The sequence below is a fragment of the Podarcis pityusensis genome (assembly GCF_964106645.2).
Source record: "Podarcis pityusensis genome assembly, chromosome: 7".
In the NCBI taxonomy this organism is placed as follows: Eukaryota; Metazoa; Chordata; class Lepidosauria; order Squamata; family Lacertidae; genus Podarcis; species Podarcis pityusensis.
In genome coordinates this window covers 42,178,528-42,206,081 of record NC_138031.1, presented here as the reverse complement: position 1 = coordinate 42,206,081, position 27,554 = coordinate 42,178,528, and the positions used below count along the sequence as shown (strand labels likewise).

The window sequence follows — 27,554 nt, the reverse complement described above, 5'->3', positions numbered from 1 at the left end:
GGAGTACAAGTTGGAAATCTGGTCCTTCAGAGGGAGCTCCATCCCATCCAGAATAGGCAATTGGCCTATATCCTGGACATGGGAACCAACCAACCACAAAGCCTATGTTTTTCCAAGATTCAAGTTTATTCACCCTCATCCAGTCCACCTTTGCATCCAGACATCAATCCAGTGCTTGCCCAGCCTCTCCCAACTTAGATATAGTCTGGAGGTGTAACTTTTTTTTACCGTATATTGAAATGTATTCAGCTTTACCAAATGCTTTGCTTCAGCTTTGAATAAATTACTGCAGGTCAGGCTGTGGTTGCATGTTTGAACAGTTATCTTTTCTATATTTTTAATTGAGTGGCACAAATTAAAAGAAAAATTAGATACAATTATCTTTTTTTGGCATTTGAGTATTTAAATATTTTGTGCATATTTCAGCATTTGATCATTAATTTTCTTTTAAATTCTCTGCCAATAATTGCTCACTGTTTTAAAGGATCACAGTGATGTGTGATTTGTACAAACATATGGAGCAATTATACTTAAACTAAGTTTCAATTTTCAGTTACTAAGGCAACCAGTGATTCCAGAAAAAAAAGTCTAGCTAAGGCAAGCCAGTATCTGCATCAATATGCCTTTTGTTCAAAAAGAATGTTAATACTGGTCCACTTCACAAAAATGTTAGGATTAAGAAAACATAGAAAATTGTCATATCTGCAGGTGGTAAAATGGTTATGTTGGAACTGGAATGAAGTTATTTTTTGTATCTACTCTGAAATTTAGATGGATGCATATATGTGAAAATGCTTAATTGAAGTAAGCCATCCAAACAAGTCATTCTGAAATAACAAAGCTTAGTATATATGGGTTAGCTAAAAATTCTCATGTACCAGTCATCAACAGACGGTGGGTTTGACTCATCCTACTCACTATGAATGCCTCCCTTGTTCTGTTATAATGGTAAAAGAGCGCACATGAGAGGTGTCGGAACCAAGTTCTGGGGAGTTTCAGCTGAAAAAAGCCCTGTAAGGTCATTTTAAAAATGAACATAGTAGACCTTTCTTTCAATAAGTTAAACTGTTTTAACTATTCTACACATAAAAAAGGTAAAGGACCCCTGAAAGTTAAGTCCAGTCACAAGCGACTCTGGGGTTGCGGCGCTCATCTCGCTTTACTGTCTGAGGGAGCCGACGTTTGTCTGCAGTTTTTCCGGGTCATGTGGCCAGCATGACTAAGCCGCTTCTGGCAAAACCAGAGCAGCGCACCGAAACGCCATTTACCTTCCCCCCAGAGCAGTACCTATTTATCTACTTGCACTTTGACGTGCTTTCGAACTGCTAGGTTAGCAGGAGCTGGGATCGAGCAATGGGAGATCACCCCGTCACGGGGATTCGAACCGCTGACCTTCCGATCAGCAAGCCCTAGGCTCTGTGGTTTATTATTCTACACACATATATAGAAGCAAACAGCAAAGTAATCTGACTATGGATCCTTATACAGCCAAAATGTAATGTTGTATATAAATTTTGTTGATTTGTTTAGATATATGTGAAAAATACTGTAAGAACATTTTCAGACTGCTCAATTTAGTGATATTATTTCCCCTCCCACTGGTTAATAATAATAATAATAATAATAATAATAATTTATTATTTATAACCCGCCCATCTGGCTGGGTTTCCCCAGTTACTCTGGGCAGCTTCCAACAAAATATTAAATTACAGTGGTCTGTTAAACATTAAAAGCTTCCCAATATATATATCTATATATTAGTTGAATTTAAATATTCATAGTAAAATGTGACATTGTTCAAATATGAACCATCAGGAAATCAGCCTTCAAACTCACTTTTATACTCTGGTCAGAGAAAGAAGTAAGTGTTATTTGGTTAAATACCATTAGACCTAGTTCCAGCTACACAAAAAAATTGAAGAATGCTAAATGTTCAGATGCTATAGAAAAGCAGCCTCCCTTCAGACCCACTAGTATCCTTTTGAACAGTGTTTACCTGTTAAATTTCTTTTTGAATCTTAATTATTTCTTTATACAAAAGCATCTTCCGATGAGGCAAAATGCGAGCTTATCTCATGGCTCCAGTTTGGTGCTTAACTATAATGAAATAACAAACACCTCATTCAACTTCATAGATTTGTAGCTCCAAAGAAACACGTAAATAATCTAGTCAGATCTATAATACATATACTGTATGATAGAATTTTCTCTTGATTTTCATCATACTCTAACATTTATCTATAAAGCTGTTTACCTTAAGGGAGGGAAACAAAACATGTAATATAGGACTACACTTGATCACTAAAAGAGAAGCCTGTTTGTTTGCCACCACACTGGACAAAAGAACTGCGCACAATGTGTTGGCATTGTAGAAATGTATGTGAGGTGGATACTGAAAAAAGCACAAAGAACCACAAAGCCATGGAACAATACGAATTATAAAGTACAAAAACACTGTGCACCTGTTCTCTAATTTAAGGAATAGTGAGCATTACTCTGTAAGAATATAATTGAGCTTCTCAACAAAAAAATACCACTGGTATACACAATAACTTCCCATTCTGAAAACATATAATATTACCACAACACTTTGCCACAGAACATGAGGGGGGAAAGAGAAACAGAGAAAAAGACGCCAAGTTAGCAAAGAGGGGTAAACATTTATCAGTAGAGGCTTACCTTACCTTTTCTTCAGAAACTCATTGAGGCTTTTAATATGGAATGCATCAGACATGAACCTACACAGACCTTTAGATCTTCATTTGAGTCTGTTATCCAAGTTCCCCCTCTGAGGAAGGCTTGGAGGATGGTGACAAGGGAGAAGACCTTTTCTGTTGTGGCTCCCCATCTGTAGAATGAGCTCCCCAGCAAGGACTGCTGGGCGCCTTTGTTGACATCTACTAGGCACCAGGTAAAGATTTGTCTTTTTTCCCAGGCTTTTGATAAGACTAGGATGATCTTATATACATCATTGCATACTGCTGAAACTTCCTGTGGCTGTTATGGAGGTTGCTGTTTTTTGTTTTGTTTTTTATATAACATATCTATTTGTTTTTCACAGTATTGCAGGTCACTTGGAGAAATTCAGGTAACAAGTGACCAACCATTCTTAATAATGATAATGTAAATAGGGTGTTTCTGTTGTAAATGAGTACACTGAAACTCTTCCTTGTGCTCCAGCCAGATGCTAAATTCTTGCAGCCAAATATTCAGCATGTTTAGATGGAAATAATTGGATTAACTGAGGGTGGCTTTCTGGTAAAGTCACTTATGACTGCAGTCTGTAGATTTATTGTTTCAGAATGGAAATACACACTGTACTGTTTTTACGAACCTACAATTCCTGAGTATTCCTGTAGTCATCTGCTTTCTCCTGCAAATTCACCTCTCCTAGCAGGCTGATTTCTGATCTTGGAGCTGAGATGGGGCAGGGAATGGGTTACTGTTTTATTTCAATCCACATTTTATTTATTTTTTATCACCTGCTGTCTTATTGCTATTTATTGTTCTGCTGCTTTATTATTTATTTATGGCTTGTTTTAATGGACTTAACTGTTGTTTTAAACTGTTGTTTTTGTGTGTTTTATGATTTTGTACACCAGTGTGGGAGGGCATTATCCTAAAAGGCAGGCTATACATTTTTAAATAAATTAATAAGTAAATAATAAACGGCTGGGAAGGAATTTGCAGGGGGAAATCAGATATTGCTTATACACCTTCCTCTTTCACCTGCTGATTCAGCCCAACAATTGTCACCCTCATACCTGCAGTAGTGCTATGAGGCAAACATTAGGTTGGCATCCCCATGTTTGCTTTGTAATATGTAATTCTGTCTCCAGTGACACAGCTACTTGCTTCAGCTGTGACTATTCAAATTATAACTTTGACAGCTGAATCACTCAGGTCAGGTACTCTAAGAAACTTCATCAATATTACCATTTGCTCCAGGACAACTGCAGCAGATGGATGACAGATATATCTCCTGCCCCTACTTCAGTGCTCCCCAAATGACCCAAGGCAGGTTGCCCAAGTCAGGCTGATTGCCTCCATCCAGCCACCAGGCCCTGTCAGTTCACATGGAATTCTGCCATCCATCAAGGTTACAAAAAATGATGATAGTCAGAATATAAAATCCTATCAAGCCCCTCTACCAGATGAGTGCAAGGAATTCAGTCTGGGCACCTCAGCTGTTAGAGACAGCTGTGTACAAACACTCTAAACTAGCATGTGGAGAAAAAGGAAGGTTTAATGCACTAGAAATTCTGCAAAGAGGCTGGAATTCAGACAAAGTAGCAAGATCCCCATGCCTACTGACAAAACTAGGGAGTCCAACAGAAATCTGCAAAAATGATTTCTGATTAGACAGCAGCCAGGCAGACACATCCACAAAGGGCTGACTCACAGGATATCACAATGCCTTCATTCCCACATAACATAAACGATCAAACTTGTGGGCTCCCAGAGAGGAGATTGCAGCTTTCTTCCCCCCAGTTATTTTGCAGTTGCACTGTGCTAAGCCAAGCCATGTTTTGGCTTAGTCTGCTGTCTGAACCTGAGCTTGTGCTTTAATTGTCTCAGGCAAACCTTGAGCTGTAAAGCATAGGAGAAATCTTCCAGCGTTGATACTGCATTGGGTGAGTATTGTAATCCGAGAAATGCCTGTTGTAAATTTTTTAGTTGTGAGTACCTGATGCGTCTAAACAGATGTGGTTGTATAGCATGGCTTGACTGTAGATGATGGATTTTGTGGTCTGTTCTAGGTGAAAGCTCGAAACATGTAAGTATGTGCAGTGGTCAGTTTCCTATATAAGGATTTGCTGTATTAAATGGGGTTTATATTATTATTGTTGTTGTTGTTGTTGTTATGCCATTGCACAGTAGTTTCCAGAAAGTGCTCCTCTTGCATGGACTAGTCTATGCTCAGGTTGAAGATGGGATGAAAGTTGCTGAAGTCTTGGTGGAACTTCACATGTGCCTCCTGTTCATGAATCAAGATGACAAAGATTCTCAATGTATCTCAAGTAGAGGACAAGCTTTTGGGGACAGAAACTGAGCAAGAGTTATTACTCTAACATGGCCATGAAGATGCTTGCATACTGCTAAGCAACGGCCATGCATATAACTGCCATGCCACTGTGCTAAGTGGTAGGTAAGTATGTTGAAGGCTCCATTAAGGATATTCCTGATAGTTTGCAGACCATCTTTGTTTTTGTAAAAAGTGCCTCAATGTTTATGGGAGCTAGGAATGGTATTTTCTGGGGAATTGCCAATAGATTCTAGTTTCCTCAGGAAATCTGGGATGTTCTGTGTGCAACTTGGAGTGCTGGTGGCGAATAGAGTCTATATAACTAGAAACCCCTACCGTAATGGCACTGATGCCTTATACTATGGGGTACCCAAGGTTGCCTGATCTGTCTATTTTGGGAAGCAAACAGAAGATGCTAGTGGTTCCTGAGATGTGTTTCTATAGATTTGGTCCTACTCGCCTGTAGGAAATTCCTTTATCAGCTTTTGTGGTTCCTTCTGGTATTCCTCAGTGGGATCTGAGGATAAGAGCCTGTAAAATGTGGGGATGGAGGGTGGCTAGGAGATGAAGTTATAAATCAGAAAGCCTCCCATTTTAATTTATCAGATTTGTCCTGGAATGGGTAGATCTGGTTTTAATGGGGGTGGGGGGTGGGGATACAGACTAGCATTTGGATGCTACCAATGCTATGTGCTCATTGCATTCATGAAGAGCCCTGTTCCGACAATAAACCCCTGCCTGGAAGCACCCTAACTTTCTTTTACCATTGTTGTAAGGAGTGCATGTAGATGATACTGGCAAAGCACTTCAAAGACTTGGAAATACTATACAATACAGTTTTTTTTCTTGTTATTGTGTGGCAAGGGTGCATAGAAGAATCCTACCCCAGCCTTTCAGACTCATTCTTCAACTGAATCATTGAATAATAGAATTGCAGAGTTGGAACTGGGTCAATGCAGAAATATTTTGCCCAACATGCGACTTGAACCCACAACTCTGAGATTACAAGTCTCAGGAGCTATCGACTGAGCTATTCCAGGCCGACAAAGTCTGCAAACTGGAAATACTTTTGTCAGGCCCCAAACACATTTGGGGATATCCCCTCCTAGGGGAAACACCTGTAAAGATCAAGTGGCATTGTGGCCCTTAAGTTACAAAAGGGCGGGAGGAGGAAGGAACTGACTGTACAGACAGCTAAACCAGTGGCGTAGCATGGGGGTGCGGGGGGGCCGGCCGCACTGGGCGCAACATCTGGGGGGGGCGCGCTCGCACTCGCAGCTCTCTGCCCCTACCTGGCTCACTCACACTCTCTCACTGCAGTGCTGGCTGTGCGAATCCGATCCGAGCCGCTGGGTCGCCGCCCACTGTGGAGGGGGTGGGTGCCAGGCGTGCGGTGCGGAGAGAGAGCGAGGGACTATCTGGGGGAGGGGCAGTGCAGCGGCCGCCCAGCGCAGCGCTGAGCGCGGGAGAGAACCACACCAGACCAGACCAGGCAGCAGCAAGAGTAAGCTGGCAGCGGCGGCAGGTTAGAGGTTAGGGGGCGCAAATTGCTTGCCTTGCCCCGGGTTAGGGGGCGCAAATTACTTGCCTTGCCCCGGGTTAGGGGGCGCAAATTACTTGCCTTGCCCCGGGTGCTGTCAACCCACGCTACGCCGCTGAGCTAAACTCTGTCCAAACTACCCTGACCCTCTCCAAGGAGCTCATCTTTGTGCCTCAAATGACACTTCTGAGAGCCAAGCCCACTGTGCACAGGTCAAGCACCTTCAGGGGGTCATGCTGCCAAAAAGGTGCAGTGTACCTTTCCATGGGCATAGCCAGGATTTCTTTTTGGGGGGGCAGCCAAAGTTCTTGATTTGGGGGGGGGGATCTACCTGCCCCCCCAAGGGACGCTGGTGGCGCTGTGGGTTAAACCACAGCGCCTAGGACTTGTTGATCAGAAGTTTGGCGGTTCGAATCCCCGCGACGGGGTGAGCTCCTGTTGCTCGGTCCCTGCTTCTGCCCACCTAGCAGTTCAAAAGCACGTCAAAGTGCAAGTAGATAAATAGGTACCACTCCGGCGGGAAGGTAAACGGCGTTTCTGTGCGCTGCTCTGGTTCGCCAGAAGCGGCTTAGTCATGCTGGCCACATGACCCGGAAGCTGTATGCCGGCTCCCTCGTCCTGTAAAGCAAGATGAGCGCCGCAAGCCCAGAGTCGTCCGCGACTGGACCTAACGGTCAGGGGTCCCTTTACCTTTTTACCTGCCCCCCTATCCTCCTTTGGCTACACCATGTACCTTTTTGGGGCTAGCCAGGGTTTCCCAGGGTCTCCAGCTGTTGTTGGGCTACAATTCCCACCATCCCTGATCGCTGGTCCTGTTAGCTAGGGAAGATGGGAGTTGTAGTCCAGCAACAGCTGGAGACTCAGGTTTGGGAAACCCTGGCTAGGCTATCTATGCCTTGGCCCGCTGCATTCCCGCCGCAGCAGACAGGTGCGGATCCAGGCAGCAACACCATCCCGTCTTCGCAGCGGCGCAACTTCAACGCTCTGCTGCCCCCTCCCTTCCGCGGAGAGGGCGGGGCGCCAGATGCGCCGCCGCTCCTCGCCTTCCCCCCCATCTGTGGAAGGAAGCGCGAGCCCTTCGCCTCGTCCGGCGGCTCGTCCTGCTGAGCCCGCGCGGAGACTCACCGGCCCCGATCCCGCCTCGCGCTCCACGCGGCCTTCCCCTCCTCCCCCGGCGGCGACGAGCGGCGCGTCCTTCGGCAGGAGTTCGTTATTCTCGTCGTCTCCAGGGCGACGGCTGCGTCGAAGAAGCGTGGGCTACACTGCAACACACCCACCCACACACCCACACACACACACACACGCCTGAGGGTCTTTGGCCCTTTCCTGTGCTTGCATCTTGTCAAACACTGATACCTTTTCCTCTATTAACATATAAACACTAGATTCTGTTATTTTGATGGAATAGTATGTCCCCCCCCAACGGTTAACCCCCTTCTAGTTGCTTCTTCCGACAGAAAGTGTGTGCTTGCAGACGCGTTTGCACACGCAAACTGCACACATGCCATGCACATTATTTGCTCTTCCGTGAGAGCTGAGTGAAAGCCAGACCCAGTAGGATGGGAACGGATCTTCCTGAATTTGCATGCCTTAATAACCGTGCTGTTAAAAGCCACGAGGAAGAAAGTGGAGTAGATATAATTGTCACTGCTATTAGACAGCATTCAGATATTGTTAGGGCATGTCGCATTATCTGCATTTGCAGTTTAGAGGCTGCAAGGGTAATTTAGCTCTTAACACTTCTTGTTATCGCTTATCTGCGCGACGCTCCAGAAAGGAGAAAGCGTTGCCTTTTGCGTTGCTGTGTTTTGGAGCGCACGGCAAGGTTGCCTACGTGTAGACAGAAATATACATTGACAGAAACAGTGCCTTGAAGGCTAAATGGCACTGTGGGTTAGTGCATAAGCTTTTCATGTTGAGAAACCTATAGCAGGCATCCACACAATTATTTTTGGGGTCACAAATAGCAACCTGTTTAAATATATGTCGAAACCAACACGTTTTGAAGATTTTAGATAGCCCCCTTGTCTGCCCACCCCAATCAAATTTAAGTCCTGTGTTGGTTTAGTAAGACTACATAGCAGCTACCACAGAGCCACAATTTCCAAGTATCAGAAAAACATAGATCCAAGGCAAGGAATCTTCATAATTTTTACATAGGATGACTACAAACTGATCAACAAATCACAAGGCACTTCTGTGGATGTAGAGGTGACCTATGGTTTGATGGCGGTTTTAAGGGGATGCCTTGTAAAAATTGTGAGACACCATAAAGATTGGGTGGCCTCAGATTCTGGTTTTTGCATCATGGCAGAACTGAGAAACACTGGGTCCTTAATGTTTGTGGTTTAGTCAATGGAGACAAACATACTCTGTGATTTGATACTGGGTGAGGACCTGTGAAAAATTATTCTGTTTCAAGAGAATCCAACTTACTGACTCTTTTGTGTACATGTGCTTCCTCGCTCTTACACCCCACTTCTGTGGCACCCCACTTTCTCTCCTTGCCTTCCCAAATGGCCCCTCTTTCCTCCTTCCCCATCCATAGCTCTGCTCCAGGTGGGCCCACCCCCTCTACATTGCAAATGGGTAAAACTACAGAGCTCCAGGGCTAGATGTGTAGCTTTTTGTTCAACCCACCCAGACCACCAGAAGCCTAGCACTCCAACACAATTGCCCTATTGCACTGTGGGCTGACTGTAGAAGCTGTTCATCTAGACCAGCGGTTCTCAACCTGTGGGTCCCCAGATGTTGTTGGACTAAAACTCCCATCATCCCTGAGCTCTGGCCTTGCTAGCTAGGGGTGATGGGAGTTGTAGTGCAACAACATCTGGGGGACCTACAGGTTGAGAAAGGCTGATCTAGACCCAAACCACTGCAAGAAGGGATTACTTGAACCTCTCATCCACCATGCAGTATGGGAGAGTTTGGCAGGGTGGCTACTGGGCTGAGACTTACCTGCCCTTAAACTGTTTGGGGCTCTCCCCAATCTGCAGCTTAAAAAGTCCTTGGGAAGGGAGGAATTCATTTGGATCACTGATTTTCTTCCAGTACTAATTAATCTCTCCCACCACAGATTCTTTTGGATTTAGCAGTCAGAGATTTGGAGTGGGTGAGGAATTAGGGTCCCACAGACATATATACTCCCTAATCTCCATCAGATTTGGTAAACTGCTGTCAGAGGCTCAAGCAAACCAATTTCCTTCCATACCTTTTCTGCTTTTCCTCTCTTTCAACAAAAATGATGTTTGGCTGCCTTCAATATTCTAGGGCTCCTTCAGGCCACTGGGGATACTTAGTTGAGCATCCTTGTTGAGCTGAGCTTCACATCCCATTTTATTTTTAGATCAGAGACTAATATTTTTCTGCATACCAGCAGAGTCCCCCGAGTACCCAGAATCTACTAACTTGTTTGAAAGTGGGTCTGGTTTCACTGCTTTACTGATAGGCCTGGGAACACCAAGTTCACTGTAGACATAATTAACTATAATAACCAAAGCAAGGATGTTAAAGAATATACCTGTCTATGTGTTCTTTTGCAATTTTTACCTGCCATCATATCTGGTCTTTCTTTGGTATTTAAATATTCTAATTTCCATTCCTATTTTTTTACTATGTCTAAAGAGATGAAAATGTCCGCTGCATATCTGTGATATTGTATGCAGTCCTAAGAAAGTTATGTCATGGGGCAGCTACAGAGACAAGAAAGCAGGAAATAAGAAACATGGCTCAATGTAATGCTAACTTTTTTTCTTCTTTAAAAAAAGGGGGTAGGTTTGAGAACTCTTTGACTGTGACACTCCTCCCTGAAAAAAAGTCAACTCAAGAAACAGAAGCAAACTTTGTGTTTTAATAAGTAAAAAAGAAAAGAAAAAAAGACTATATAGTTTTCAGTGCCACCTGAGCACTCTAATTACTTTGGCCATCTCATTACAATAAAGGGGTCTATCATTAAGATTTTTCTGAAAGCATTGTGTGGTTGGAGTTGTGGGCTGGACAAAGGAACCTTGCATGTCTTCTCACAAGTTCTATTGAGTTCAATGCAGCTTACTCCCAAGTAAGTGGGTATATGTCAGATCACGCTCATACCTAGTTGTTGCATGGACAAAGGACTTTAGTTGTAAAGAACTCTCTTGATAGTTCTGTGGTATCTTGATATCCATCTTTTTGCAATGATTCCAGGGTTGATAACCTTTTTTCCAGGAAGAAGCACTGTGCTTTTATAGGGTTTTATAGACAAGTATAATGCTATACAAATAAGTATACCAAGTTTTCTCATGTCATTTGTATATCACAAAAATAGCATAATAAATGTGGAAAAATATCTACAACATACGTTTCATCATTAGTGGTCAATGTATAAATTCTTGTTTATGAATTGGTTTAAGCAATTAGAAAGAAGAAAAGAAAAAAAGAAAAAAGGGTGGGAAAGGGGGAGTGGTGAGTGGGTTGGGGTTAGGTGGTTATGCTTCTATTATTCTACTTAGTGTGTGTGAGGGGTTGTGTCAGCGTTACTTGTATGGGTTCTCTTACTATTCACTTGTTGTATTCCATTGGTGGTGAGAGGGGTTAGGTGTGGATTAGGGTGTGGTTGGTTGTCTTTGGTTGGCTGTAGTGAGAATTGCTTTTGTGTGTGAGCAGGGTGTGAGTGTGTATTTTTGAATCAGGTTAGCCAGATTGATTCATATGCTGTCGGGGGATTCTTGTTGTTGTCTTGTTGGGCTGTGTATGTGACAAAGGGGAACCAAACCGGGGTGAAGGCGTCTTCATCTATTTGTCCCCGTGTCAGTGTGCTTTTGAGTTTGGGGGTGGGTGGGCAGAATTCAACAGGTACTGTTTGAAGATTGCTACACCCCCATGCATCTCCTCAAGCTACAGAGAGACTCTGTCGAGGGAAAGATGGCAATTCTGCGTAATTTCCATCAATAACAAGCAAACAATATAGGATATGGGTTCCCAAGCTGTGGTCTGTGGATGACCAGTGCTCTGCAAGCTACATCTGGGTGACCCATGGTGTGTTTGTAAAAATACCATAATCATGAAGCAATTGGCTCCGTATATCACAATTGCTACAAAGGCAGTAAAATCATTATGTGATCTGCAAAGACCCTCAGCAGTTTTCAAGTGGTCTGTGGGGGAAAAGTTCAGGAACTACTGACATAGAATAAGATATAAGCAAAATACTGTGATGTAACAACCATTTTCATTAGTGTAGTCATCATTCATCAAAGCCAATAGGGCTGCCCTCATGTAGTGATCACTGAAGCAGTATTTAAAATTACTTGAAGGTTCCTGCTTCACTAAAGTTTTTCATAAGAATTCACAGATAGACAGTATGATTTTTTTTGTCTTGAGACCTAAGCAATAAAATTCAACTATCGGCACAATAATTCTGTAGACCTGTAATGGCCAATTTGTAGAGTCTTAAAAGGAATGTAATAAATGACTAAGTACAATAAGCCTTATGGTTTCTAAAAAGAATGCTTGTGCCACTGTACAAAAATGATAAGGAACAATTTTAATCAGAAAGCAGCTATGATATTCGCATTTAACACAGCAAACTGTGGTTCATAGGTATACACTCACGATGCTTTTTACTGTTGTGCTTCCAACTCCCAGCTTCATTACATGTAGATATAAAACCATAATATGCATGAGGCAAATACCATGTTTTCTGCTATATGCAAGTTACAGGAACATACCAAAACTAGGGTTGGTCACAACACCTTGCTGTATTCACATACATTTGCCATCACATAGCATGTCTTCAGATATGATGAAATCTGCTCTTATATAAACTTCTTTCTCTCAAAAGAAAGAATGTTGATGTCTCAGATTGTGAAATACAGATGTCTAACTGAGGCAGGTCTAGACAGGAAACCTACATACTGTATTTTCCCGTGTATAAGACTATATTTTTTCCTAAATTTTTGAAGTTTAAAATAAGGGGTCGTCTTATACATGGAGGCGTCTTATACACGGAAAAATATGGTAAATGCTCTCTCCAGCAGTGCTTGCCCATAACAGGTACTCTATCGTACTCCACAGCATTTCTGGTCAGTATCTCTTAATTATTATTAATGTAGGAGAATAAACTGTCCATAAAGAAAAAAGCCTTACAAACAAGACTTATGATAAACTGCAGAGGGAAATGACCTTTTTGTTCTTCCTAATACTTAATAATATACATTCATCTTCAAAGGTTACTATATTTTCCATAGTATGATTTAAGAAATTAAACAAATAAGGTTTATATATAGATAGAATTCTACTATATATATATAGAATTCTATTGCATTTTGTGCTGCACAGCCCTCCCCTACTCTACAAATATATGGCAAATATCAAAAAAGAAATGAAACTAATTTAGCATTGGAGCTCCCCAGAGTGGCTTACGGGTAGGGGTGGGGGATGCATCAGCTCAGGTGGAGAGGACAAGGTAATTTGGAGTGAGGAAACAGCTGATGGAGGAAAAGTTAATAATATAATCACTCTGCACTGTTTCCTTGCTATAAAATGTCCCAACCACACTCCCCCAGAAGGAGCTGTATGCAGTTTGGGGATATGTCTGGATCCACTGCCATCATTTGAGATGCAGGTGGCCTTGGTGTCATGGAGTGTCTTCCATCAGCTACATCTGGTGCCACATGGTTCTGTGTTGGGTGTTCAACGTCTTTATAAATGACTTGGATAAAGTAATTGATTTGAAGCTCATCAGATTTGTAGATACCTGGGACAGGTAGCTAATGCTGCAAAAGACAGGATTTAAGATGGTCTTAACAGATTGGAGAACTGGGCCAAAACTAACAAAATGAATTTCAATGGGGCAAATGTAAAGCACATAGGCAGGAAGAAGATGGGGGGAACCTTGATTGCCAGTAATACATTTGAAAAGGATCTAGAGGTCTTAGAAAACCACAAGCTTAACATGGGTCAACAGTGTGATGCATCACATAAAGCTAATGCTATCCTAGGCTGCATCAAAGCAAATTACAGTGTTAACAATATTATTATTGAATTTGATATTCTGGAACTACGAATGAAGTTAGGCTAGACATATTGGACAAGCATCTAATGTGACCTTTCAAACTTTTTAAGAGCTCTTTTTCTGACAGAGGTTGCTATAATGGTGCACAATAAGCGCCCAATGAGAATGGTATATGACCCTTCTCAAAAAATGGTGGTGGGGTCAATTCTTCTCATGGAATCTTTTCAGAAGGTCCTTATTCTAGCAGTTCAAGCCCTACTGCTTGTTAATAGGGCTTCTTATGTTTGGCAGAGAACAAGTGAGGGATTGTAAAGCAATTTGGAGGTTAGTAGGGGCAAATCTCTGAAGAACAAATGTCTAGAACACACACACACACCCAGAGGCAAAATTACATAAAGTGGTATCATTTAATCATAAACAGAGTGAGATAGAAAGTGATCAGGGAGGGCTGGGTGCTTTTGTGATGGGGAACTTGTTGACCACCAGACCTTGTTGGATTCCAACACCCATCATTTCTGACCATTGCGTATGATGTCTGTGGCTGATAGGAAGAGTAGTTCAGCAACATCTGGAGGGTCAAAGGTTCCCCATCCCTGTTTTAGACAAAATACGTTTGTCACTTCTCTGATTTTAATCTTGTAGATTATGTCATTTCTTTAGAAATGTCAAATCAGCACATGGAACTTGCAATTCTGTTAGGCAGATGCAGATCAAAAGTTAGAATGCTAAAGAAAAGAAACATCAGCTATAATTAATACATAAATTACTCTGTGACAGTGTCACCTTTTATTTCGGAGCAACAAGAATATATTAGACGATATTAATAATGTCTTCAGAAGAATAGCATGTCAGCTGCACCCCCACATTCCCAAATCAGGAGACTGTTTGGCTTTGAAATGAAATACATGCTTCTCTGAAAAAGAGCTTTTCACAGTTTGAGTCAACAGATTCTGAAACATACTGAAGCAATTAAAGAGGGAGAAAATATACTGTGAGAATAAGATTCCGGAAAGCTATTAAAATCTAGCCTTTGGTTTAAAAAGAAAGAAAGGGCAAAGTCTTTATTTTCTATATGAAATATTAATCTGAGAATGGGAAATCGCCAGTGTAACAAATTGAGTAATGTTTGCAGTGCTAAATGTAAACTGAGATTCTGAATTTTAAACATAAAAGTGCCAACATTTTATTGTGTATATTATTGTGGATCACATTTCATCTATTGTGCTTTAGTACAAATTACAAAATAAAGGGGGGAAATTCATGTGAAAATGAATTGTTGCATTGCTTCTACATGCGCCTAACTTGCAGCTCAGCCCAACTGTGCTGCATTGACTTCAGCAGCTTTGTAGTGCCATGGTAAGTATAGGTGGAGCTGTGCAACATGTGTCAAAAGTTGTGTGAATTCCATCACTCATTCATAACAGTTTGGCCATGCAAAGTAGCTCTTACTTCCATCTAATGTTTTAGGGATTGGCATTTGAAAGAATACTGGTATGCAAAGGACCCTTGCACTCATTTTGTTTTACTTGCAGTATGGCATGGCAATAATTTACTATCTTAAGTTGATAACATTATATTAATAATTTATAATCTTAAGATAGCACACTATAAATATCTTAGATATTTATAAATATCTAAGAGAGAGATTTTAGTTCTATTTTCTACATAAGATACTCAATTTTGCATGCTCTTTCCTTGATACAGATAGACATTTGGTCTTAATGAATTCAGAGAAGACATGAACCATGAAGCAGATTATTTTTTACTGTCCATTTTTAATAATTATGACTGATACACTTTACTTATCATAAATGATAGCATAATTGAGGGATAACAAAATAATTTTAATAATTCCAACTTGCCAAATGAGTTGACATAGCCAGGAGGCTATAAAAGCAATACTATCTTTTTTAATAGGCATTAAAATTCTTTTATTCCCCAAAACAGCCTTTCTAACAGGTTTTTATTCTAATTAGTGAGTCTAACCTAATAGCCAGTTGTTTGAATAATTGACCTATAAAGCCTACAGCCCACAAACCTTTATTACTTGTTATATACTCTCTTACAATATACCTTATAGTTTTGTCTTCCTGTCCTTGATACAACCCCTAAGAATCATATAATACAATCACTGAATTGTAGCTTAAGTTGCCACATTTAAAAACATATTTTTACTGGCTGATATAAATTGTTACCATCAAAATTGTTTTGTTTTTTTCCAGATGATCTTTATTGAATTTTTAGTTACATACTGTACATACACATACATTATATTTCACATTTGTTCTTGCTCTCCCGAGCTGACTTCCCTTCTGGCTTTTTTGTGTCCTCTTTGACCATCAAAATTGTTTTAATAATGTAAGTTTAATTGTTCCAAGGGAAAGACTAACTTTATACAAATATACAATTAAATGTTTGTATTTATATTTTCTTTGTGAAGCAGGTAATACACTAAACATGTATCATTTGAAGTGTAATTAAACAATGGGGTTGACTGTACAAATATACAAAAATGATACTGTGTCTTCACAGGTACAAGAAGTATGCTTTCAAATGTAAGTCACATGAATTATATTGAATAACTGCTGAGGACTAAGGCATTGGTTCCCAACCTCGCCCTCTCCCGCTCCCCAGTCCACTTGAAAATTGCTGAGTCTTGGTGGATCACATAGTGTTTTCTTTGCCTGTTATAGCAATTGTAATGTGTAGTGCTAGGTCAGGGGTAGGCAACCTAAGGCCCATGGGCTGGATGTGGCCCAATTGCCTTCTCAATCTGGCACACGGATGATCCGGGAATCAGGGTGTTTTTACATGAGTAGAATGTGTCCTTTTATTTAAAATGCATCTCTGGGTTATTTGTGGAGCCTGCCTGGTGTTTTTACATGAGCAGAATGTGTGCTTTTATTTAAAATGCATCTCAGGGTTATTTGTGGGGCATAGGAATTCATTCATCCCCCCTCCCCCCAAAAATAGTCTGGCCCACCACATGGTCTGAGGGACGGTGGAGCGGCCCACGGCTGAAAAAGGTTGCTGACCCCTGTGCTAGGTGCTGTATGGTTTTTAATTGTATTTTTATTGCTTCTTTTATTTCTTATATTGTATTTTACTGTACTGCAATTTGAATTCCTTAGACTTCATTAAAATTCAAATTGTAGCTGTTTTTCATGAGACACATTGCGAACCACCTGAATAAAGCTTGCCATGAACTCTAGTTTGGAAACCCCTGGGCTAGGCCATATTGAGGAAGACTTGCAGAACGTTGGGGGTAATAGTCACATTTCTTATTTACATCACTTTCTGTCTGATATCTGAAGTAACCCAGTGGGGGCCCATTAGCCAAACAGGCCAATAATAATAATAACATGTTTACACGACCAAATTAATAAAGATTTTTATTTCATTAACTAGGTAAAGGTAAAGGTACCCCTGCCCGTACGGGCCAGTCTTGCCAGACTCTAGGGTTGTGCGCTCATCTCACTCTATAGGCCGGGAGCCAGTGCTGTCCGCAGACACTTCCGGGTCACGTGGCCAGCGTGACAAGCTGCATCTGGCGAGCCAGCGCAGCACACGGAACGCCGTTTACCTTCCCGCTGGTAAGCGGTCCCTATTTATCTACTTGCACCCGGAGGTGCTTTCGAACTGCTAGGTCGGCAGGCGCTGGGACCGAACGACGGGAGCGCACCCCGCCGCGGGGATTCGAACCGCCGACCATGCGATCGGCAAGTCCTAGGCGCTGAGGTTTTACACACAGCGCCACCCGCGTCCCTTATTTCATTAACTAGGTTGCCTTAATTGATTAATATTTAGAACAATTAAAGATTGAGTGCTATCAAACCTCATTATGGGTTCTTTTTAATAAATTCTGACCCCAGAGGTCTTGCTCTTGTCTGCTTCTTCATTCTTGAAGGACTGTATACATATGGTACTAAAACTATTTCATACTGGTGGGTGCCATATCCTCAACTCTCCCCATCTTTCACATAGGAAAAGTCAAAGCAGGCACAAAATATAATTTCTTCTGCCAGCCTGCTGAAGGATGAAAACAACTTCCAATAGGAGGAGCACAAAATCAAAGGAGCTTTGGTCAAGTGGTCCTAGTGAAAAGGTGCAGGGATATCCAAGTGTCCACCCCTTATTAGAATAGGGTTGAAAGCATTGATCAGTTAATCAGTGAGATTAATGCTATGATTGGAATTTTGAATACAAACTCCAATCATAGCATTAATCTCACTGATTAACTGATCAATGCTTTCAGACCTAGCATAATCAACTTTTTCAAAAGCTAACAATCAGTCCTTGCAGTCCATTCCATTGAAATTATTATGCCCCCACAGCATTTGGCTGTGATCCTAAAAGCATTTACTCAAAATTACAGCACAGTTCCTCAGCACCTTTGTCTTTCACAGATTTCCTCAGAATTTACCTAATACCACACAGCTCAATTTTCATATATGTTTAATGTTTACCTACCTAGTCTTCAAGGCAATGTATAAAAACAAATTGCAAAATTATCTAGCATTAAAATGTTTATGTAAAAGTTGCTGCCATAAATACATTTATATAGAAATAACATTTATTGTGCAATTGTATAGGTTGGGATGTGCTGCAATACCCTTGCATTGGGCTGTTGACTAGGCACCTTTAGGAAACACCTGGTGTCTAAGCAAAAGCAGTGGGAAGCAACCACTAAATGGTGACTGGAATGGCACTGGAACCGCCTCTGAAAAGTGAGTAACACAGCACTGCCTTGCCACACGAGAATGCCCACTGAAATGTGTTCATCATAGGAGGGCATTGAACTCTTTCAATGCAATACTGTACTGGGATGTATTAAGGCTTACTAAAAATAGGGGCAGGCAAGGGAGAGGAATAGAGATAAGCACAGTAAGGAAGAGTGAATGCCAAGAGAAAAAGGCTGGTTCCGTGCAAATGAGGTACGTACAGTAACTGGCTTTTCCCTCCACTTTAGCTCCAAGGGAAATGGTTGTGATCTTACTTTTCCCACAAACACACCAAGCGACTCTAGGGCCGTAGGGGGTGGAAGCTGTGGCTGCTTTGCGTGCAGAAGGTTCGATCCCTGCCATTTCCAGGAGAAAGCCCAGAGAGCCACTGCCAGGCAGTTGCAGATCCAACAGACAATACTGAGCAAAATGGACCACTGGTCTGACTCAGTGGAAGGCAATAGCTTCCTATGTTCCTAGCGTGGCTGGGGGCGGGGTAGGGTAGGCACCGAGGCCTCCCCGGGTCTGCTTACGCGTGTCCCATGCCAATGTGGCCAGCAGCCCCTTGCAGCTGGAACCTGCTCCTTGCTCCATCCCGTTTCTGCTCACCTGTCCCCTCCCTCTGGACGGGGTTCTCCGAGGGACCGCAGAACCGTGGCGGCTACAAGGGGGGGGAGCCCCCCGAGAACTGCCCCAAGCGCCGCGCCACCACGAGAGAGCCAAGAGTGCCCAGGTGAGCAGGCAGAGGCAGCGGCCGCTCCTCGCAACCGCTTCCCGGGCTACGGGGCGAGGAGCAGCCCCACTGCCTCCGCCTCCTTGCCTGCGCTCGCTCTGTGGGCGGCCCGGCAGCTGGGACTACCAGGCAGGGGGCGGACGAGGACGGAGGGACAACAACCCGATCCCGACTGGGAGCCCGGAGAGCTCTGTTTCTTTCTGACTACAAATCCCGGGATGCAAGATGCTGCCTTTAAGAACAAAAGGAAAGGAAAACGGAGCCAGAGCAGCCGCGTTGCACCTCGGGACATGTAGTCTTGTTGCCCGCTCTATGTGCAAAGCGAAAGAGGGCGGGGGGGGCTTGAAAGGGAAAGCGGCGGAGGGGATTGGGAGTGGGTCGAAGCGAGGGTCTCCGGCAGCTCTCGCGAGATCTCGGGCAGCCCTTTCTTCCCTGTGCGCGTCTCGTGCGCTTTGCTCGCGAGCGCGGCGGCCTCGGCTGGGATGTTTTGTGCAGTCGCCATTCCCTGGCGTGACGTCATAGTGCATTGTTGTGACTTGCGTAGCGGAGCATCCCTCAAGCTGTCAGCTGTGTCGCCGCCGCCGCCGCCACCGCCGCTGCGGGAGCGCGAGCCCGAGCCCGAGCCTGCCCAGCCCCCCCGCCCGCTCGCCGTCCCCGCGCCCCTCCCTCGGGGGTTCTCGGACTCCACGTCACCGCCTCGTTGTCTGTGCGGGACCCTCGGGCTCCCCCGCCCTCCCCCCGCCCCGTCCCCGCACGTTCCGTCCCGCCCCCGCCCCCCCTAGAACCATCTCAATGAGATGCAAACATGAAAGACAAGAGGAAGAAGAAGGACCGCACCTGGGCCGAGGCTGCCCGCCTGGTAGGTGCGACCGGAGCTTTGTGCATGCGGGGCCGGCCCGTCCGGCTGCTGTTCCTGCGGGCGAGCCGGGGAGGCGCCTGGCGCAGCCAGCCAGCCAGCCGGCCCCCCTCCCGCCCCGAGCGCCTGCACATTGTTGCCGTCGGCAGGGGATGCTGCGCTGCGCCGGGGCAGGCGAACGAGCGGCAGCCCCTCCGGAGGCGCGGGACGAGACGGGAAGCGGAGGCTGCGTTCTCGTGGAACAATGTTCCGTGCAGAAGAAGTCTCTGCGGAGCGGCTGTGCTCGGGGAGCTACTTTGTTCGTGGACTGCCTGACTGCATGCCACGTCCCGTAGTGAGTTAGTCCGCCGCCAGCCTGGAGGGAAGACCCTCCTCCGTCCGGCGCAGGAAGGCCGTGCGGCGAAGGGCCACAGGCGGGCGGGCGGGGAGGGGAGCTACCAAACACGCACATTGCCGGGCTCCGAGTTTCTGAATAGAGATGCCGAGCTTCCTCCGCCTGCCCCCTCCTCCCCACCTCACTTGGTCAAGCCATAAGCACTCCTGGTTATTGATGTAATGTAACCCCACACGGATCTGGGAAATTGGGGAAGGAGGAGAATTTCTTCCTCACCTGGACAGTAACTAGAGCGAGGGGCAGTGTCTCCCAGCCCGTTATAACTCCTCCATAGTGCTTTCATTCATTATCGTCGGGATTCGTCTCTCTGTGTGTGTGTCTGTGTGTAGTTGACAGCCTGGAATAGATGTACTCTACTTCATTCTTAATAATGGGTACGAAAGCTGTTTTAGTGCTCATTTAATTTGTATGTATGTGCAAACAAAAAACGATATTTTTCGTGGGGCAACTCCCTTTGTACAGCACGTGTGTAACAGAGTAGTGTTTGTGTGTGTGTATGATGGCCAGAATTTACTTCCATAGCATGTATATGTATAACAAGCAGTGTTTACTCCTATATGTGTGTATGTGTGTGACTTTGGTTAGAGAAATTTCTCCATGTATATGAAAGTGAGAGGAGAATTGAGAGTCCTGTATGCACTTTTTCACTCCGTAGAAAGAGATAGTATGCTGCTGGCCAAAAGGTTCCAAGAATCTGCCTCCTCACGTTATGTATTAGTGAATTTAAATATCAAATGATTGTACCTACATTTTGGCATGCTTGTGTTAAATGTGAGGGGTTTGCTTGTGCACTGTATAGTTTCCCATCCACCCTTCTTAGAAAATACCTGATTATACTATTCCTCAAAAGCCTGCTGTGTTTCTAAGGACACCAGTATTCATTGGCAAAATAAATATTTCTATTCCTTCCCACCCGTTTCTGTGTCCATTGTACCGTTTTAGTGCACATTTTAAAAATTCATTTTCAAGCTTTGAATTGTCTGTGTTTTGTAATCTTGCAAATTAAGACTGCACTTACCTGGAAGTAAGTCTCATTGGACTCAAAAGAGCTTACCTCCGAGTTGACATGTATAGGATTGCATTGTAAATTGGCTCTGCAACATTGCTGCATGCAGTAAGATGTGTGTTGCTGTACAGTATTGTGTATGTATTTTGTGAAGTTTCACACTCTGTTCAGTGCAGCAATGTAAATGTATGTGTGTGGACTGCTTGAAGGACTGGCTGCTGGCTATATGGCTTGACTTTTGAATCTATTTTGCTGCCTTCTCTTTGATACTTAATTGGTAAATGTGTCTGTGACTATGTTCATTTTTTGTTGCTGTTTCATGTCTGCTGCAAAGCACATTCTTTTCAAAAAGGTGGTTTTCTACTGTGTTTGGTGGGACTATAAGGCACTGCCACTGTAGTTTGATCTTCTGCACATAACTCATATAAAGACAACAAAGTCTTGCGACACCTTAAAAGCTAACAAATTTATTATAGGCTTTCATGGACTCAGGTCTGCTTTGTCAAATACATGAGCAGTTATCCTGAACTGCTGGTGTGCGTGGTATCGCTCTCAGTGTGAAAAAGCAAACAATGATATCAGAAGGAAATTAAATTTAAAATTGTAACTTATGCTAAAATTACTTATGCTATTGACAGTGACCATTCTACAAGTCAGTGTTGGTGATAACACAAACACCCTAGCATTGGTTAATTAATTAGCAGATGTAACCTGATAGGAATCCCTGATCTTGATTTGAGCCAAAAGTGATACTATTGAACTTTTTGATAAATTAAGTCAATGGTTTCACCCTGCAGCCTCAGTTTTGAAGTTTCTTTGTTTGGGAGTAGCCACTTGGAGGTCAGTGGCAGAGTATCCTTGGAGACTGAAAGGTTCCTTTATTGGCTTTTGAATATTACCATATCTGAGCTCAGATTTGTGGCCACTTATTCTTTTGTGCAGAATCTGTAAATGTAACACTTTAGCAACTGGTGTTAATTCAGCGTATACATCAGGATATAAACTTGAGTTTTTGTATCAACCACAGTAAGTGTGTAGAATAATTGTAGCACACCATTTGTTGTAACAGTGAAATACAGTAATATATAATGCCATAAAACATAGGAAAACAGGAAACACTATGCTCAACTCAAAATGCTTAGAGTGCAGTCATACGCTCTCCTACCTGGGAGTTAGCCCTGTTGAACGCAGTGAGATTTGCTTTCAAGATGGATAGGGTGGAATGTACCATGCGTTTTCCCACTATGTTACTATGGATCCTTTCTCCAATGAGTGAATATGCAGTGTTTGCTAACTGTCATCTTTAGACTAGGTGAAGCAGCCCCCAGATAGGGACTTTTGAAATCCCATAACAGAGATGGGAAACATGTGGTCCTTCTCCAGAGTTTGCTGGTCTACAACCATTATTCCTGACTATTGGCTGTGGTGGCTGGGGCTGATGGGGGTTGTAGCTCAGCAGCCTCCTGAGGGCTGCAGGTTCCCCATCCCTGCACTATAACATCTTATCAGTTTTTGGTATCTGAAGAAGTGTGCATGCACATGAAAGCTTATGCCAAGAACAAACTTAGTTCATCTCTAAGGTGCTACTAGACAATGTTTATTTTTATATATTTTGATCTTATCAGTAGAATTGATACCAATTTCATATCCTTTGCTTGCAAAATACATGCAAAATTGTTTGTGTGCCACATTGCTTTCTGCTTCTGATACCCAATATTCTCCAGAGGGCTGCCTCCCAAAATGTTGCATTATGAGATCTCATCCAGTCTATGAATTCCATGGAAGCCTGACTATTACTGGGTTCATCAGGGATTTTTATTGCTGAAATTATTTTCATAATTTTATTGCATTGTAAGGCTAGAGCTGTTGCTATAACTTAGTGGTCCAGCATGCCCTTGGCATGTATGAAGCTCTCTTTTAATTCCAACAAACTCTAGCTAGGGGATTGTGAGTAGAAGAAAGGGAATGAACTTATATCAGAAGTACAGGGGCAGCCTGGGACATTTTATGGCTTTAGGCGCCTCATACGACCACCACTGCACCCTGCCATGCTGCTCTGCCCCCTCCTCCTCCACAGGCATGCCCTGCCACCAAATCACACCTGGCGCTGCCTCCTCTGGGGTGCCCCCTTGCCAGGGGCAGTGGTAGGGCCCACCCATGGAACAGGAGAAGGCAGAGCGGCAGCAAGCAGTGCGCCTTTCTGGTCAGATCTGCTGCCTGAGTCCATCACCTCACCTTGCTTCTGGCCCTGCAGAAGTATATCTACTGCTGCCAGTCAGGTTGAAATTTGGGTCTAAATGCATTGCCTGCAACAAAATACCTAGTGATCTTCTATTCCCAGGTTAGTTTGAATCTACAGAACAACAAATAATGTGGTGTGGACTTCTAAACAGCAGTGTGTTATATGGAATTTAACAATCTGATCTCCTATTTGACTCAAAGGCAAGATCCTTAATATACAATGCTTTAGATAGAACACATATCATCGCTTCCATTGGCTCTGGTATAGTAGTTGAATTAGAGTTTAATCTGAGATGTCTCAAAGCATGGTGACGCCACAAAGTGTTCACTGGTAAGCATTTCACCAGTTTGTTATTCTGCTCTCGGGATTCATCAATATTTTATTTCTGGCCTTACTGAATCAATTTCAGTGACAAGCAAACAGTTGAGACCTAATATGTTCTCAAGCAATGACTCCTGTGATAGCTTGATCAATGTTCACACTACAGAATTCCATGAGTACTGAGTTACCAAATGCTTAATCTGCCATGGGCAGGGCAGAGTAACACAAATATTTAAACCATTCATTGTAGCAATGTCATCCCCCAGTATAAAGCCACCGTATACTATTAGAATGTAAAAGGATGTAGAGTACTCAGAAATGGTAGTTAAGGTTGTCAGTGCAGGTATGACTGCCTTTTGAAGTGTGGCTATGCATATACATTTTAATACATATTTTAATATGCAGGATTTTTCTGCAGGATCTCTTATGCAAATTGGACAACTGTTGAACATTAATTCTGTTTGTAGCCTGATGTCTTGTTTGCACTACACCTCCCACTGACTAATAAATGTTTCCCTTTTATTCTCTTTCCCATTGTGCTATTTGAAATAGTATCAGTGCATTGCAGATAAAAATAGGTTTAACTTTACAGCTTTATTTGAATTATTAGTTCCATTTTGTTTATACCAGAACTGAGGCAAAAATTTTAGGCCTTGTACAAGAACACAAGCCAGTCCTTAGAAGACTTCTGTATCTTTAGGAGGCACTCATTTATTTACTTGGGGTGGGGCTGTAGCTCAGTGGGCACAGCTCCTGCTTTGCATGCAGGAGACTCTTGGTTTAAACACTGGCAATTCTAGGTAGGTTTAGGAAAGATGTCTGTCTGAAATCCTGGAGAGCCACTGTCAGTCCATAGACAATACTGACCCAGATTGGTGAATGTTCTGACTTGATATAAGGCAGGCAGGCATGTTCTTTCTACTTGTTCGACAAATGTGTTTGATTGCTGGCTAGAATAATAATACATAACCCTAATGTTTATTCTTATTAGCTTCACCTTTAACTCCTAGGGCATGAAAGAATCAGAGCTCAACAGGATGACAAAAGGGGGAGGAAATCCAACATGTTTACGTAAACTAATATTTATGAAAGATCCCAATGTGTTTCAAGCCTCAGTTCTTCTAGGGGACAAAAACCTTTTAATATATTCTGTAAATAGATATACCAGACATGTATATTAAGTGCAGCAGGCCTTACTTTTTGTACAAAGACAGTTTTGCTCTCTGGTTGTACTCAAAAAGGAGAAGCAGAGGTGGTCTGTTTTTAAACAAAGTGTTCTTCCTTGGGTTTGGGGGTGTTAGGTTTTGGGGTTTTTTTGTACAATATGAATCTCTGGATCATGTAGAGAAGCTTTTAAAATTATTTCCCTGAACATCTGAGGCTAAAGGTCCTTAGGATATTCTCATAACCATTAGTTTGAAGTATTCTGTATGGCATTCTGATTCTCTATTGTCCCTTCCTCATATGTTAATTCATCAAGTGGTGCTCGGTTCCACTTTATTCTTTCAGGCAAACATCCTTCAATTTGTATTGTTGAATGCTTTGGAAACATCATACACTGTACATCCCAAACATACTATTGCACACCCTATCTTTCTAAGAATTATGAAGCATCTGTCATTGGTGAGCTAGTGTGTGACTCAGAATGCTCAGTTGCCAAAAGTACTAAACAGCTCAAAGTCCAATTTCTGTGAGGGAATGGAAGGTTGTCCATTTGACTGGCATTAAGAGTGAGACAATTGGCCTCTGCTGGCTGATTGTCTTACCTACTCATGTTCTTCCAACATACCACCAACTATGCTATTGAGAGAAACAGCTGAATGAGCGAACAGGCAGAGAGAATACTGGCACAGGTCATGTGCTCTAGTACGTATTATGCATTCCCTACTCATCAACATGATGCATGCCAGTACTGCTTCTGTTCAATTGTACCATTTGTTTGACTAGGCAGAGAACAGGTGTCAGGTAGAGTGGTGAGTGAGATCAATGGCAGCTGTAGGGTTTTTTTGTTTTGTTTGGAAAGGGGGTCTACCTAGTGAGTAACCCTTGTATAAGCTAGACATTCTGACTGGGGTAATGTTCATGTTAAGATAATCAGCTTTTAATAAAGCTGCTGAGCAATCATACTTGTTTTCCATTCCATACAATATTTTATGGGCAATCTATAGTGTTTTAAAAGGTTAATCTGTATATGCTGACTCAGGCAATCAGTTTGAATACATAACTAAAACTTGACTATGTGTAATCCACTGAACTGTGTCTATGAAATAGCATTTAAAATATAAAATAGATGGGTGCCTTAAGCTGTCTGTGTTTGCATAGGATGGTTAAGGGGGGAGAGGCCATATTGGTGCAAGGAGAATGTCAGCCACGTGGCACCCTGCACAATCTATATTGATTGAGTGATTCAGAGAATTATGGGTTGTGTGCTGACCAAATAGGCTGCTTGAAGGAAGAAGTAGCTCTACACATCATCATGTCTTTCCATGTGGATTGCTTTCTGCTCTTTTGGCATTTTGCTAAGGCACCAGACTAGAATTGTGTGGGCAAACATACTGTGTGGTTACACCCTAATTGGTTGACTTTCCCTAGGGCAGTAGATTTTAACAGATTTACAATTCATTGTTCTCTTTAATTCTCAGTGTGGCTTGCAGTTCTGAAAAGTGACAGTAAGACCAAACACTGAGCAATAAAGAAAAGTTATACTAAAAGCAGCAGTAGGAGCAAAATATAAGTAAGCAGGTTTTAGCAAAGGCCCCATACAGCAAAAATGCTTCTAACCTGGTGCCAAACAATAACAATGTAGGTGCCTGCAGTGGTGGACTTGGGGCTCTCAAATTTCAGTGGTGCCCTGTGCAGCTCTAAATCCCACCCCCCAACCCGACTGTTGTGATCTGTTTGACATCATTGTTGCGGTGCCCCCCTGTGGTGCCCAGTGCAGCCAAACTACCCTAAAACCACCTCTGGTGCCTGGTAAATAATCACTGGGAAGGGTGTTCCAAGGTCTGGCACCATTACATAAATGGTTTTGCTTTTAGCTGCTTTGTTGTTTAGTTGTGTGACCCCATGGACCAGAGTACGCCAGGCACTCCTGTCTTCCACTGCCTCCCGCTGCTTGGTCAAACTCATGTTTGTAGCTTCGAGAACACTGTCCAACCATCTCGTCCTCTGTTGTCCCCTTCTCCTTGTGCCCTCAATTTTCCCCAACATGAGGGTCTTTTCCAGGGAGTCTTCTCTTCTCATGAGGTAGCCAAAGTATTGGAGCCTCAGCTTCCAGTGAGCACTCAGGCCTGATTTCCTTAAGAATGGATCGGTTTGATCTTCTTGCAGTCCATGGGACTCTCAAGAGTCTCCTCCAGCACCATAATTCAAAAGCATCCATTCTTCGGCAATCAGCCTTCTTTATGGTCCAGCTCTCACGTCCATACATCACTACTGGGAAAACCATAGCTTTAACTATATGGACCTTTGTTGGCAAGGTGATGTCTCTACTTTTTAAGATGCTGTCTAGGTTTGTCATTGCTTTTCTCCCAAGAAGCAGGCGTCTTTTAATTTCGTGGCTGCTGTCACCATCTGCAGTGATCATGGAGCCCAAGAAAGTAAAATCTCTCACTGCCTCCATTTCTTCCCCTTCTATTTGCCAGGAGGTGATGGGACCTGTGGCCATGATCTTAGTTTTTTTGATGTTGAGCTTCAGACCATATTTTGCATCCTCCTCTTTCACCCT

The 27,554-nt window shown here is 43.1% G+C and overlaps 2 protein-coding genes and 1 long non-coding RNA gene across 16 annotated transcripts in view; 1 reads left to right on the top strand and 2 right to left on the bottom strand.

The window, feature by feature from the left end:
* CCDC178 (coiled-coil domain containing 178) overlaps nucleotides 1-7,832 on the bottom strand; it is a 144,490-nt gene extending 136,658 nt beyond the window's left edge. The window contains exons 1-3 of one of the 9 annotated variants that reach the window (XM_081014425.1): nucleotides 7,692-7,831; nucleotides 5,487-5,557; nucleotides 1,997-2,097 (exon numbers count right to left, since the gene is read on the bottom strand). The gene's annotated coding sequence lies outside the window, so the exon portion shown is untranslated. Of the gene's footprint in view, nucleotides 1-1,996; nucleotides 2,098-2,679; nucleotides 3,418-4,687; nucleotides 5,465-5,486; nucleotides 5,558-7,691 lie in introns of those variants that run through there. The other 8 variants (XM_081014420.1, XM_081014424.1, XM_081014419.1 and 5 more) reach the window with 8 other exon arrangements.
* Nucleotides 7,833-10,329: 2,497 nt separating this feature from the next.
* On the bottom strand, nucleotides 10,330-19,965 carry LOC308481785. Of its 3 annotated transcripts, none has more exons than XR_013988898.1 (3): nucleotides 19,846-19,965; nucleotides 14,043-14,147; nucleotides 10,330-13,315 (listed from the first exon to the last, which is right to left on the bottom strand). It is a non-coding gene; the product is annotated as an uncharacterized lncRNA (long non-coding RNA). The 3 variants fall into 3 exon arrangements; XR_013988900.1 differs by lacking the exon at nucleotides 19,846-19,965 and adding an exon at nucleotides 18,885-19,085; XR_013988899.1 differs by lacking the exon at nucleotides 14,043-14,147 and having other exon boundaries at nucleotides 19,846-19,939.
* The window catches only part of ASXL3 (ASXL transcriptional regulator 3), a 96,886-nt gene continuing 88,941 nt past the window's right edge, over nucleotides 19,610-27,554 (top strand). For 2 of the 4 annotated variants that reach the window (XM_081014390.1, XM_081014392.1), the window contains exon 1: nucleotides 19,777-19,867. Coding sequence is in view for 1 of the 4 variants with exons in the window: in XM_081014389.1 (XP_080870515.1) it covers nucleotides 19,814-19,867 (54 nt within the window). In the remaining 3 variants the exon portion in view is untranslated. Of the gene's footprint in view, nucleotides 19,868-20,061; nucleotides 20,199-27,554 lie in introns of those variants that run through there. The other 2 variants (XM_081014389.1, XM_081014391.1) reach the window with 2 other exon arrangements.